This window comes from Gossypium hirsutum, chromosome A01 (genome assembly GCF_007990345.1).
Source record: "Gossypium hirsutum isolate 1008001.06 chromosome A01, Gossypium_hirsutum_v2.1, whole genome shotgun sequence".
NCBI lineage: Eukaryota > Viridiplantae > Streptophyta > Magnoliopsida > Malvales > Malvaceae > Gossypium > Gossypium hirsutum.
In genome coordinates this window covers 3,354,918-3,370,307 of record NC_053424.1, presented here as the reverse complement: position 1 = coordinate 3,370,307, position 15,390 = coordinate 3,354,918, and the positions used below count along the sequence as shown (strand labels likewise).

The following is a 15,390-nucleotide window of genomic DNA, read 5'->3' as shown; positions in this document are numbered from 1 at the left end:
GACTGAAGAATTACAGATCTTATCTCCATGTATTGGCTATAGAGTAGATAAAAAATGGCGGGTTTTATCTCCATGTATCGGCTATGGAGCAGATTTTAACCACCGGCCTTATCTCTTTAAGGTTGCAAGAGAGCAGGTTGAAGATACTAGTCTTATCTTCTTGAAGTTGCAAGAAGCAGACTGAAAATTACGGATCTTATCTCCATATATCAGCTATGGAGTAGATCAGAAATGGCAAGTCTTATCTCCATGTATCGACTATGGAGCAGATTTTAGCCATTAACCTCATCTCCCTGAAGTTGCAGTGGAACAGGTTGAAATTACAAACATTATCTTCTTGAAGTTGCTGTAGGACTACTTGAATAAGAGGAGCATCAAATAAGTTGAAAATTTCGCAAGACCGGGCAAAATTGGCCCTATTTAAAGTCTTTGCTCTATTCTTGTTACACGACAATGAGCAAAGAGCGGCAGCTGTAGAGCCCAAATTTTGCCCGGACCCAACAAGCAGAGCCCAAAACACCAACCATCCAATTAGCACACCATTAAACCGACCACTAACTCCATCACCCCACTAACTCCATCACCCTACTTGCCACTAATTCCATCACCCCACTAAATCACCCCACTAACCCCATTACCCCATTGCCTAGGAAAAGAGAAAAGGGCAATCAGTTGTAAAATTTGGCTATAAAAGCAATTCAAAACTATTGTAAAGGGGGAGGTTTTTTTGGAAAAAAAGGAGAAGATATGCTGAATACGAACACAAAAAAAACAACGATTCAATAACGATTTTTATTTCGAAAGATTTGCTCATCGTTTTAATTTGCTCCCCATTTAAATACTGTCTTTTGTGAGTTGGAATATTTGCATTTTAAATCCCTATTTATTTGGGAAAATTTCATTCTAGTCCTTGTCTACGCTTTAGAAATTCTATTTGTTTACAAACTATCCCCTTAATTTTGTTTTTATTTCCATTGAGTTCTTTTAAATTCATGTTTTTATATTCTTTATAATTCATTCATTCTTCCCCCCCTTTTCATATTATCTTAACATTTTGTTAATTGGTTTCACCTTATTTTAATTTTTTCTTGTTGTATTTTCTTTTGTATATTTTCATTCTGTTTTATTATATTTTATTTATTTTCTCTTTTATGAACATTTTTTAAATATTATATTATTATTTTTATATATATTATTTATATTAAGCTATTTGTATTTTGTGTATATTATTTATTTGTATATATATATTATTTTGTATATCATTTATACTGTTTCGTTACAAAATTATTTCTTACACTTATATATATGTAAATGTTTACTATATCATCAGCTTTGAATTGTTGCACATTATTTTTTTTAAATATACATTGTTGATTTTTTATTATTTTATGTATTTTCTTTTAAATCTATTTGTGATTATACATTTCCTTTTAAATCTATATATATATATAATTTATGCCTTTTAAAGTTATTTTATGATGTATTTTTGTTTATTTCAAATGTTTTATATTATTATTTCTGTACATATATTTGTAATAAGTTTTTCATTATATGTATATTATTAATTTAGATAGATCAATATTTTGTATTTTATGCATTAATTATTTTTATTTATTTTATAATTAATTTTAAAGTTTTGCATGTATTATTTTTCTGTACACATATAGTTTTTTTTTATGTATTGTTCGTTTGTTTATTGTTTGTTTTTGTGTGTTTTAATTTACATATCTGCACCTTTGTAATATCGTTGATAAATGGTGTAATATATTAACTATGTACATTTTCCATATTAGTTACTTTGCTTTTGGATTTCTGTGTATTGATTTATGATCGAGCTTGCTTACTTTATCATCTTAAATTGTTCAATTCATTTTTTTATATAAACCGAATAAATGTACTTCACCACTTTTATAATCACCCTCATTAAAAAAAACCTCTTAAAACGAGGCAATATTTCGTGTTTGGAAGTTTGAGAGATCGTGCCCAATAGTGTTGGGTTTCGATTTTTCATTCGACTAAAATACAGAATATCCTTTTGAAATTCCATCCATGTTTTCTCAAATTAAAATGAGGCAATGTTTCGTATTTGGAAATTCGATAAATCGTGCCCAATCATGCTGGGTTTCGGTTTACCGTTTGGGCCGAATAGTCAAATATCCTTTTTAAAAGTTTTAAGTGCATGTGTTTTGGAAATCCTGAGATGATCTTGTGTCGAGGGTTCGAAATATTATATCCAATCGTGCTGGACATAATATTTTATTCTTTCTAAGCAAGAGAATCTCAATATCCAATTCAAGTTATCCAAACGTTTTAAGCGAATTGTATTTTAAAATCTTTTTCAAAGCTTCAACATTAGGATGTAAATTGATCAATACGGTACCAATTTTGGGCGTTGCGAGGGTGCTGATCCTTCCTCGCGCTTAATTGACTCCCGAATCTATTTTCTAGCTTTTCATAGACCAAAAACGTTGTTTTAATAAACCGAAATACTTTATTAAAATGATCGATCACAAGGTGACCCGATCACACCTAAAAAAAAGGATTGATGGCGACTCCATTTTCGTTTCAAAGTCGATCCCCATTTTCAAAATAAAATGGTTTCGACAGGGTTCAATATTGCTAATTAAATACATTCAAAGAAAAACCTAAAAACTTTTATTTCTTTCTTTCTTTTTTTCCTCTAAGTCGTTTGCTTCTTATCTTTTATTTTGCTCAGTGACGGTGTCAGCTTTCGGGCTGGCTATCGCCCATCTTTTTCCTCTCCCATCAACCTTTCCTCTCTTTTTTTTTCTCATTCACTACACACGTAGATCTATTTTGTGGGTATCCTTGTTGTCTTCAGTAGTTGTGATAGACAGAAGACAATGCCTGTCTTTCGCTAAAACTCCACTGGCCACTAGTAGTTTTTCTTGGAAAGTAGGTGACTCTTTGGACCCGTTTTGTCTTAAGTTTTATATGTTTTTTGTTTGTTTTTCCATTATTTAATAAGTCTTCAGGTTTAGAAGTTTTTGTCTGCTCTTGTAGCACGTTTTTTAGTCTTGCTTATGTATGTAATCTTAGTTTTACAAGTGATTTTAGGGATGATTTTATTGTCGTCCTCTCTAGTTTAGTGAATGCTCTATTCTTTTGTCGATTTTTGCTCACCGCTTTGGACCATCCGAGTCTGATTTCCTTATCGTATTAAGTGCTTACAATCACTCCAGATATGTTGTGCTTGAGTTGTGACAAAACCAATTATCAACGTGTCATAATGTTCTATTGGTGCAGAGGCTAAAGTCTTTGTTGCGTTGATGGAGCTTGTCATTCACCATCTATAACGAATGTTTACTTTTTTTTCTTTGAATTGTATGGTTTCATTCATTAAACGAATTAATGAATTTACCTTTCAAAAAAATATTGCTAATTAAATCTATTTCATCATTTTCATTAGCATTCATTCCGATCATTCTTAATGCAATTAAATTTTTGCATTTCTCTCCTTAAAATGCTATCCAGAAAAAGCATTTTGGGTCATAATGGGTTAGAATGTAAGATCTAATAATATAGTTCAATATAGTTTGAGTAAAGCCAAAACATCTTTCTATAACATTGCGAACAAAAATATACTACATATTAATATTTTCAAAATCAAATCAATAGATAAATCCATCATATTATCAATTCCCAATTAATGAAATTTAAAATTTATAGATATAGAAACTTTATATAAATTTTGTAAGCTCACATTAAGATTTTATGTAGCCCTTTAATTAAAAATTAGTCAGCCCACCTTTAAATAATAAAATCATATCTATTTTAACCTTTTTCAAAGAAACCATTTTGTTTGCTTTGGAATTATCTGTATACCAACCTTGGGTTTTGTGAGATTTGATGTTTACTCTTCCCTTCTGAAAGCCAAAATGTGTTTTTGTTTCTTTATTTATTGGACTTTTCTTCTTCTTCTTCTATATAATGAAAAGTACATGAAGCATTTTCTGTCAAAAAAACCTTTTATTCCAACAAAAAGAAAAACGTTTCCAGTCTTCATGTTTCATACTTCTTTCAAGTCTCTTACCAAATTACTTATTTTTCTATTTTTCTTTTCCTTTCAATCTTTTATTTATTAATTTATTCTAACTATTCTTTAATAAATTATTTTTATTTATTCATTTTTTTCCTCAAATATTTAAATATCTTTCCAGTCTTTTACCGAAACAACCATGCTTCATATCGAAAAAAAATTCCATAATAGCAAGTTGATAATCTCGCCTCCACTTACTTAAGCGGTATCATTACCCCTAAAAGGGGCCAAAAAATCATCATAGTTAGTATATCTGTAGCACCCCAAACCCAGCCCACAAGTTATGGCCGGATCCGACATGCCACATCAAAAATGTTAAAAAAAAATTTTCCATTCTAAGTCCAGAAAATCGTACTTGATGTTCAAAAGATTAATTCATTAAGGGTTAAAGTGAATGGAAGCTGTGCACCAGGTAGGAAACCGGAAAAGAGGTGGTGAGTCCATCAGACTGCTTAAGTACCAAGCTCCCTTCGGATCCAATCCTAGACATGCATACCGCCATTGCCACACCTTAACGTCATGAATATTTCTAGGAAACCGATTTGATTAAGTCATTTTTAGGAAAAGTGATTAATTTTGGAAAAATACTTTCATTGCGGAAGCTTTGCTTGTTGTCATGTTATTTTGAAATCAACTGCTGTTTTTGAAAACGCGCCCTAAAACTATCCAATTTCAACAGTTAAAATAAGTATTACCTATCTTAGTAATACATATTAAAACCATCAAAAAATAATTAAGCGGCCTTATTACATTTAAAAGCCCAAAAACTTCAAACGTAAATAAAAGGATGTCCAGTTCACCAGAAGAAAATCAAACTTTCAGAACGGGTGGCCACTCCGAATTCCTTCACAGCTCCAAGCCCACTATGGTTGGGGATTTCCTGCGTGGATAAAAATAAAAGGGGTGAGTTTGGGGAAACCCAGTGTGTAAAGAAAACCCATTCAAAGCCCAAGTCAGCTCAAGCCTATTGGGCCTAAGCTCATTCAGGTAACAGTGGTACTGGGCCAGAGCCCTTTTCAGATTACAATAAACTGGGCCTTAGCCCCTTATTCAGATAACAGTATGGCCCATAGGCCCATTTCAGAATACATGCAACATTAGTAAACATATGCAAGCCTATTTGGGGAGACTACTCAACCCACCAACCACTACACTCCACCCGTACCAGCCATACACTCCATGTGGGGAATAGCTCAACCCACCCAGCCCAACACTCCACAGTTGCAGCCTTGCTGCTCAGTTAACAGTAAATTGAGGCAAAGCCTCCAGTACGTGGACAAGCCACTTTCAGTACTTCCTCCGTCAATATCCCAATCCCATGCATCAGATAATAACAACATGGCATGCAGTAAATAACAACAGTCAAACATGCATTTAGGTCAATTTAACCCTATGGATATTTCGGTAATTTATCTCCTAGGGGTAAAACTGTAAATTTTTCACTTTTAAAGGTATTTCAGTAATTTATCTATTTTAGGGTTTTTCATGCATATTCCTACTTTTCACGTACTAACAGAATCACGTACCGAGGGTTCTTACCGAATTGGGTCCGTTGGCCCATCATTCCAATTTTGGCCCATTAAGCCCAAAAATATCGAGGGCACAGAAATCATGCACTTTGCAGTCCAAATTTTGCAGTTTACCAAAAACATTAATCGATTTACCTCACGAGCATTCGCACACTCGCAAATCTACAAAATATCGGTTTTCGGCATTTCGGCTTTTCAACTTTTGCCGATCTAGACTAAGAAAGAGGGTGTTAGTTACACACCTGTTTGCGACGATATGCTGATGAGATCCACACACGAACCGCCTACAATTGGATTACTAACACGTTAATCTAACTATTCAAATACGAACTAAGTATTAACCCCTTACAATATTCGGCCAACCACACCTATAGATCATAGTAAGCTTATAAGAAAACAATAAGCAACTCATTAACAAATTTTTGTCAATGTTTACCACATAATCATAATTTCACTGCAAGCTGTCTTCCTGAGCGATAGCCACTAAATCATTTATAACTGGAGCTACGAAACTCCAAATCAAGTGCCGTTAATTTTTCCTAAAAATAGACTCATATATCTTCTATCCATAAAATTTTCAGAATTTTTGGTTTGGCAAATCAATACCAGATTTTTCTTAAAGTTTCCCATGTTTCACTGTTTGACTAATCTGACCACCCTTCATTACGAATCAAATTTCTCATTGTAAAGAATTCAAAATATGTTCTTGTTTATTTCATTAGAAACTAGACTCAATAAGCTTTAATTACATAATTTATTCAGCTTCTAATTCTTCTCCCACAATTTATGGTGATTTTCCAAAGTCACATTACTGCTGCTGTCCCAAGCAGATTTATTACCAAATCACTCTTTCACACATACCTTGCATGCATGTTATTTAAACATGTATATCACCAATCAATCATCACATATCTATGATTTTACTTAAGTATAATCTCCATTTCATCATTTTAAAGCACAACATGTTAGCTGATTTTTTCCTTTAACATCTAAGGCACATGCATGCTCATTTGTTTGGCTCAACTTCACCTATCTTCCATTTTTCATCAAAAGAACATGAAACAACAACCATTTCCTTCATTTTAATTCATGACTAAATGCTCACAACACAACTAAAATCAAAATATACTTCAAGAGTTAAGGTAGAATCAAGAAGAACTCATGAACCTCAAAATAGAAGCAAGGTACCAAGAACTTACCTTCAATTTTCCTCCTCCTAATGACCGAATACTCAAGAGCTTTCTCCTCTCCTTTCTCTTCTCTAACTTTCAGCTATGATGAACAAAGATGGACAAAACTTTGTTCTTTTCACCCCTTTTTCTTTTAATAAAATTTCATATTTCATCCATTTAATTCTTTAATACAAAAGACATGAAATTCTTATCATGAAACATTTACCTAACCCATTATCATGGAACATTTACCTAGCCTATTATCAATTTGTATCAATTTGTACCATAAATTATGGATATCAAGTGCACATTGTGTCTACAACAACATGATGGCTGGCCACTTCATGTAACATGGGAGGTTTGTCATGCAAATCCTCCTATTTTGCACTCCTATTTATTTGGTCACTTCAATTTAGCCTATAGCATTTTCAAACATTTTCACATATGTCCTATTTCATAATTTCACTCACAAATGACAAAATCAAAGCATGAAATTTTGCCAACATTCACAGAATTCCCGAAAATTGGGGCGTTACAATATCTGCTAGTGTAGTCAATTTCACACTAATTCCAACTGATGTGCATCGTTCTAGTAATAAACTGGTGCAATCAATTTTCTATTTCGTACCAGTTAAAATCTAGGTATGTACCGGTTGCATTGGTCCTCTCTGCCAAATTTCGATCGAATCGGCCGAAACATTATACTTCTGGTGTATGAATAATACAGATTTTTGCAACTTAAATATGTATTGTTTTTGTGCTTATATAAATATATAAATTCTGAAGTTGGTGAATTTATGAAATATTTGTTTTACTTAATAATTATATAATAAAGTATAGGCTAGTAGGAACATGCGTACCAATTCAAAATGGCTAGGGAGAAAGCGATTTATGGTAACAGAGATTGCAACTAACCAAGTCAAAGCCCCCCGCTTCGTTTTATATATACAAAATAGAGAGAAAGAAGCATTAAACCAGCACCATTGTAGGTGCTTCTACTCCACAAACATCATCGTCCAAGACTTGTAAAATCTCACCTAGAGGAGAGTTGAAACAGTGAAGCCTTGGGCTCATTTCTCTTCCTGAATTCGCCATTTCATCCACTACATGTTTGCCTTCTCTATAAGTGTGCATCATGTGCGCCTCCCATTCCCATTGTAACAATAACCACCTGCATATTTACCCAATGAATTTTGCTTCTGTTCAAAGATGCCCAAAAATATTTTGTTCATTTGATAACTAATTACCGAACTTGGCATAAGAAAAAGAAATATGATGTTGGTTTTATAGCTTATATTTAACATTTTGATGAACAAATGTTTAGCTTTCCGATACTCGAGCTTGTGACTAAAGAGAGAGAAATCTTGACATGCCCAAGTAGGTGGCCACGATATTCCAATGAGAACACACCAGCTGATCACCCACCCATGTTAGGTTTTGCTTGATTAGAATGATAAAAAAAATTAATGGAAAAGATGGAAAATTGAAAAGATAAAAAGAATAGAAAAATAAAAAATATATATAATTTTTTTTATAAGTATGTTTGGTAAATGAAAAAATAATAATTTTTCCTACCAAACATATTAAAATTTTCTCTCTTTTTTAAATAATTAATTGTTGGGTAAACTATAAAAATAATTACTTTTGTTTGCCTCAAATGATATTTTAGTCACTTATGTTTGAAATATTACGTTTTAGTCACTTATGTTATCGTTTTGTTACGAGGTAGTTACTCAATCGTTAAATTCCGTTACCTCCCTAACGGCAACCCTACGTGACCATCCAAATGGGTTTTAAATGCCAACTTGAATGTCTAATTGGAATAAGAATAGTTTCTTCAGTCAAAATGGAAAAGAAAACTAAAAGAAAAAGAAGACGAACAATTTTTCTTTTCCAGTTCAAAGCATAATTAATTTAAAATTTTTAATTAATTAAATTTATTTAATTAAAAACTTATTCTTGTCCCAGTTGGACATCTAAATTGGCATTTAAAACTCATTTAGATTGCCTAGGATTGCCGTTAAAAAGGTAACGGAGCTTAACGGTAAAATGACCACTTCATAACAAAATGATAATATAAATGACTAAAACGTGACATTTCAAACATAAATAACTAAAATGTAATCTGAAACAAACAAAAATGGCTATTCAAACACATTAAAAAAAATTTTCTTCTTACAAATATTTTTTTAAAAAAATTATTGAATAAATGATTTCTTCCATTGAATCAACGATTTGATAAATTCAATTTGTTTTACAAGAATTGAAGTCCGTGATATATATATATGTTTTCGTGTAAGTGTGTAGAGCTGACAAATCAATAAAAACCAAAAGATTTTGACTTTTTTGGTTTCTTCTTTATTATACTATCTTCATGCAAATTTGGTTGAATCGCAGCCATTTTGGAGCGACCCTGAAAAAGTCCATCATACGAAAAGTGTTTGCATTTTATTTATTTATTTATATGACCAAATTAAATCATTAAAAATCTCTTTTTCTCCAGACCTTAAATTACCAGCTGATTCAAAATTTTCAACCATGAGCTTGGAAATTTCGATGGATATTACTAGTAATTCAATCTTGTTTTTAATTTCCTTCGATTACAACCTTAATCTTGTAATTAATTTTGTCCACCACCTACGTGACGTAAAACAACTACTAATAGGAATATTTATATGCTCTGGGATTTAAATTTAGTGGTTTGGTTTCTTAATTTATTACTTAATTTTTTTTGGTCCAATTTAGTATTAAAATTTATTAAATGTTATACAAATTACGCAAAACATTAATTGTGTTATTTTTTTATTATGTTATAAAAATATTATCAGTATTAGAGGAAATTCATGTTAAAAAATTAGGTATTGAGCTATGCCTAACGAATTAATATTAAATAAAATAAAAAAATTTAAAACTCCAAATCAAAAGAAATTTATTATTTTCAATTAATAAAATAAATGAATAATTAATTAAAACTAAAAGTAATTGAACATATAAAATAAAAAATATATCATATCATCTGTCATATGTCAATTATACATTGATTATTTTTGCAACCTCATAAAAAAATTAACATTGTTAGTATATTGGAATAATTTGAAAAACGTTTGACAAGTACCAAATTAAGAAAAATAGTCAGGTTCAAGTACCAAATTAAGAAAAATTATCAAATTCAGTTACCAAATATTTTATTAAGCCAAATATATTCCTTTTGTTTAGTGAAAAAAAAAAAGAGACAAATTGCAGTAGAATATTAAGGTGAGTATAAAATATACAACCAAGAAATTAAACATTATTGCTTGTTATAGGACTCTACCAAAAGGCGTGACGGAATTACAAAGTGGGAATATTTTGATAGGGGCGGCGTCAAGAGGCTGAGCTCCACCATTTTAAAATAAGAAATCAATTTTTAACTTTTTAAAATTTATAAAATTTTAAATTAGTATACGATAAAATTATACTTTAATATCTTAAAAATAATAATTTTTTATTTAATTATTTAAAAAATATAAAAATATAAACTATTAAAATGGTAAAATTATCTTTTAACTCTTATTAAAATATACAATTTATTTTCGCTTCATCCTCCCTAAAATAAAATTATAGCTTTGCCCCGTATTTCAGAGTACTTGAACAAACAAAACTATGAAAATTGAAAAGTTTGCACATGGTTAAACATGTATAAGTCTTTTATGAGGAGCTCAAAGTGGTACCGTAATAGGTCAGAGTATCGTAATGACTCTTATATTAAGAGTTAGATTGGATTTTGTCCCATTTACTTAAAAAATGAGCAAATTAGTCCCTATATGTTAAATTAAAAAAAATATATATGGCATATCACGTGTAACTATTTAGTTATTCTGTTAATCTCGCCAGTTTTTAACAATATAAATGAATGAATTTTTTAATAGAAAGGACTATTTGTTCTTTTATCTAACATACAAAGATTAATTTAACTATTTATTAAGTAAAAAAGTAAAATATAATTTGACTCGTTATATGTAATGTAAAAACTCTTCAATTTCTATAATTTTACGTTTGAGATAGTTTGTAAACCATTTGAAAACTCTTAATAAAATCGAAAAATTAAATTTCAATTGAAAACAATACTAAATGTGTTGGGAGTCAACCTGTCTAAATGATATAAGCATGAGTTAGTACTATTTTCTTGGGTTTGTTGTCTTAATCAAAAGCAAAGCATGGTTCGACACTGTAAATAAAAAAAGGATTGAATTGTGATTTAAGCAAAGCATGGTTCGACACTGCAAAAAAAAAAAAAGAACAAATTGTTAAATTTTTTGGATAAGTTATGATGGCCACGTGGTTTGAAAATTGAAAGATTTTAATATTAGCTTTTCAAAAATTATCTATGGTCGAACAATGAACAAATGTAATTAATTATATATGTGGGTGTGTCATGTGTGCAGCCGAGCTATGTTCTTTCAATTATGAAGTAATCAAGTACACGTGTTCTATTCCTTGGCTTAATATCTCTAACTTCATTCAATTAATAATAAAAAATTCTTTAACGAATCGAATTATAGTCGATTTAAATTATTTCAATTAGTTTAATCAATTGATGAAATTAACTTAATAGAATTACGGATTACATGATTAAATATGTTAATACAGGAGATTCTTTGATCTGTTTGTTTACAGTTCCACTAAATTCGCTTAATATTTAGGTTTTTTTAATTTATGATTTATTTATTGTAATCGTTTAATCTGTTTTTTTATCAAAAAAAATTAAATTAACTGAATTATAGTTACACTAAATTAATTTATATAAAAATTACATTTTCAATATAATTATTATTTTTAATTTCGTACCAACATTAAAAATTATCACCTAAGATTAAATATACATTTGACAAAATTTCATTATTTTTAAACTTCAAAAGTATTCAAGAATAGGTTTCAAATTATTTGAATAAAAAGAATTAAAAGTTTTGAAGAGGTGCGGCTGGACTTCACCTATCAACAATATATTTTGTTCCTATTTGAATATTATGATTTCAACCAAATTTACTTAATCAAGTATCTTAAATTAATTTATTTATATCGATATAAAATTAATTTAATTTTATATATTTTAATAATTTTTTATACGATTAATATTTTAACAATTTAATTATTAAATTTATTAAGATATTTATATTTATTATGTATATAAATTTTTCATCAATCCGATATTTCTACCCGATTGATTTACAATATTATCTATATTTTATTCTATAAAATAAATAGTTAAAAATTTTTAATTTATTCCAAACTTAGCATGCATGATCTATATAAATAAAATATGCTGGTTGAATTGTTAAAGTATTAATGGTACAAAAAATTATTAAAATGTGTAAAACTATAATTTTACACCGATGTATATATATATATAACACAAATTTAAGCTGTATTATTCTTTCTTTTATTGTAATAATAAATATATATACAAATATGGATTAGGAAAGAAAAAGTTTAAGAATATAATTAATATTAGGTAATCCATTTATGACCCAAGATTCCTAGAATATAGAATGAATTTTGACTTAAATTTTGAGATCTAATTAATTGGTCAAACAAGGTGTACAAAGAATGTTCTTGGGTTTAGGGCACATTGAAAATGCAAATATATATGGGTCTGATATGCATGTCTCCTTTGTTTTTCTTTTACCATTACACTTTGTAGAAAAATATATAATTATTATTTTGATGAAATTACATCCATCAATGCAAAATAGAATCATAATTAATAAATTTTAGTATACACCATTAGAAAAAAAACCATATATAATGACTTCATTTTGAGTAAATTATTAATAAATTTTTGTTATAATTCCAATAAAAAGAATCATAAATTTCTATAAAAAAATTAAAAATCATAAATTTCTAAAAAAATATTTAAATACAAAATAATCTTAAAATTAAAATTTGAGAATTTTTATAAATACTTGTGAACTTAATATTCATATATTTTTGTCTAGTATATAATCATATTAAATACCAATTAATTAATATAGCATATGAAATATAAATCCAAGATTCTCAAATTCATAATAATATTGAATTAAGGTAAAAGAAATAAAATAAAACGAAGTTTCAAAAAATAAAAATAAAGAAAGATACTTACAAAAAGAAAAAAAGAAAAAAAAACTGGAGTACATCCATGTCAGTCTCTATAAAATATTCCATTATTAAATATAAAATTAGCAACTAATTATTAATTAATAATATTCCCTCATCATCAAAATTAAAAAAAAAAGTGCAACCCTATAAAGCATATTATATATATTTACATAGGAAAGGGTTCAAGAGCAAACTCCACAACTGATTTCAGCTCATCCCAATTGGCCTCAGTGAAGAAATCATCGTTTGAAAAGCTAGAAGATGATGCCGCCATTGATGAAGGTATTTGAGCCATTGCAGCACTACTCATTCTATCTGTAACATGCCATTGGCTTTGGTTCTTTCCACTTATATTATGATGATTCACAAGCATTGATGGCTTCTCCTCGTCGTTATGATGATGATAATCTACTATAAATGGAGAACCGAAGGTAATGTACTTCCCTTGAACGTTGGATTTGGACTCCACACTACATGTTTGAGAGGTTGGCGCTGTTGTCAGTGAAGCTCGTTTTGCTGTGACTTGTCTCCAATCTTGTTTGTGTTTTTTGAGTGATGAATTTCGCTTGAAGATTCGACATATGGTCCATACTTCCTGTAATTCCAGACAATTATTATTATCGTATCAGAAGTTATTTACATAAAGGGTTAAACTATTGCTTAAATTCTAAATCAATCCAAAAACTTCAAAATGTTACAATCAAATCCTCAAAGTATCAACATCCTATCACTCTAGGCATTTCGTACTCAGGCATTTTGGATATAATGAACGGTAAATACGTGTGTGCCTACTATACATACAATTTGAATATGATGCCTTAAAAACAAATAGTCCTCTTTAATTTTATTGACATTATTTGTTTTCCTTAAAATATCTAATTTGTCGAAGCAAGAGGTACACATGTGTTTACAGTTTGATCATCCATGTGCTTTAAATATATTCTATATTATATCTGAATTGGTATTTAATGCCTAAATTAACTGCTAGGCTAATAAAATGAACTGATTGATACAATATTGATATTATCATGACTCAATCAGAACATTTTGAAGTTAATCAGGGACTTCTGATGAAATTAACCCTTAAATAAAATAACATTGATTAACCCAACTTGAGCAGTATTTTATACTTACAGCTTCTTGTGCAGCAAATTTGGGATTGGAAAAGGCGACGACAGTGGTACTCTCATGGGGATAAGGAAGACGAAACTCGTGCATCATCCAATCGGTTTTGGTCCCTTTTCCGGCGGCTCCACGGTAATACACTAAGGTTTTCTTTAACCCAATGCAGGCAAGGCCTTGATGATCACCTGTTTGAGCATAAACAGGCTTGTCAATGCCGGTTGCTTTCCAAAAACCAGACCCTGTTACCCTGTTTGGTCTCACGCTGTTCCTGTATTTCCTTCCTCGTTTGCAGAAGAAGTACGATTCACTCTCTCCTCCTCCCCCCACCATGCTAGCTTCTGCTATTTCATTCATCACCAACACACATCATCAACTTAAAGAAAATAAAGGTTTATATTTTCATTCACATCACAAAATAGGAAAATTTTAATGAAATTGGGTTTTGATTATCCTTCCATTTTTTTAATTTTTATTTTATGATCTACGCCTGCTTTATTCAATCAAACCGTAAATTTAATATTGGAATCTCACTATCTGCAAACATATATAATAAAAATGAACGAGGAGGAGCTGAGAACATACTCGGGAGATCCCAGGGATCAAATTTGTAAATATCAATCTGTTTGATAAGCTCGAATCTTAGGGGTTTCTTTTCAACTTTGCGTTTAAGATAAAACCCTACGAGCTCTTCATCAGTAGGATGAAACCGGAACCCAGGAAGTTGAATATCTTCGTGATCGGCCTTGTTATCGTTAACACCTTGGACGTCGTCGACGTTCATCATCTTTGACGAAGCTGGCTAAGTGTGGATCAAGCTCGGGAAAGAAATCAAAGATTAGTGTTAATCATTCAATTTTGGTGTGTACAGTGGCATGAAATCGTCAATCAAACTTACAGAGAGAAGCTAGCTGCTAGTTTTGAACATTATGGAACCTTCTTAAATAATGTTTGGGGGGGAGTCGTCCCACTTGCCGGTTGCTCGGGTCAAAATCAAATTATTGACTTATTATGCACAAAGAAGCCCCAATCAGCTTCGAAAGAGTCTTGATTTCTTTCATGTTTCAAACACCTAGCACCAAACATTTCATGATAGGACACCTTAGAAAATTTTGGGAAATCCAATGTCAAATATATACTTTAAGATATGTTATGCATATATTGTTAGGGTCTCTTAAGGGTGTGAGGCAACACCACATCTAGCAAAATATTGTAAGATATCTTATGTGATTACCATATTTTAATTAAAATTGTTGGAACTTTTAAATGTATATCCTTGAAGGTTTTTTGCAATCTATTAAGACAGATCGTGTAAGAATCAAGTCTAGCATGAACTTTGTGAATACTCTCGATGTGATTAGAAGTTCTCTTATTTGAGAGATTAGATCTA

General features: G+C 30.3%; 1 protein-coding gene across 1 annotated transcript; it reads right to left on the bottom strand.

The window, feature by feature from the left end:
- Positions 1-12,896: 12,896 nt before the first annotated feature.
- On the bottom strand, positions 12,897-15,066 carry LOC107932643 (transcription factor JUNGBRUNNEN 1). Its single transcript, XM_016864708.2, has 3 exons — positions 14,586-15,066; positions 14,013-14,341; positions 12,897-13,473 (listed from the first exon to the last, which is right to left on the bottom strand). The coding sequence occupies exons 1-3, from the start codon at positions 14,785-14,787 to the stop codon at positions 13,045-13,047; spliced, it is 960 nt and encodes a 319-aa protein (XP_016720197.1). The 5' UTR covers positions 14,788-15,066; the 3' UTR covers positions 12,897-13,044.
- Positions 15,067-15,390: the final 324 nt, after the last annotated feature.

Bases quoted from the DNA above. Each gene is read 5' to 3' on its own strand.
- LOC107932643 (XM_016864708.2), bottom strand. From the start codon at position 14,787: ATGATGAACGTCGACGACGTCCAAGGTGTTAACGATAACAAGGCCGAT. The intron at 14,342-14,585 runs GTATGTTCTCAG...ATGAAATAGCAG, and splicing joins TGATCCCTGGGATCTCCCGA to AAGCTAGCATGGTGGGGGGA. The intron at 13,474-14,012 runs GTAAGTATAAAA...CTGGAATTACAG, and splicing joins AATTTGCTGCACAAGAAGCT to GAAGTATGGACCATATGTCG.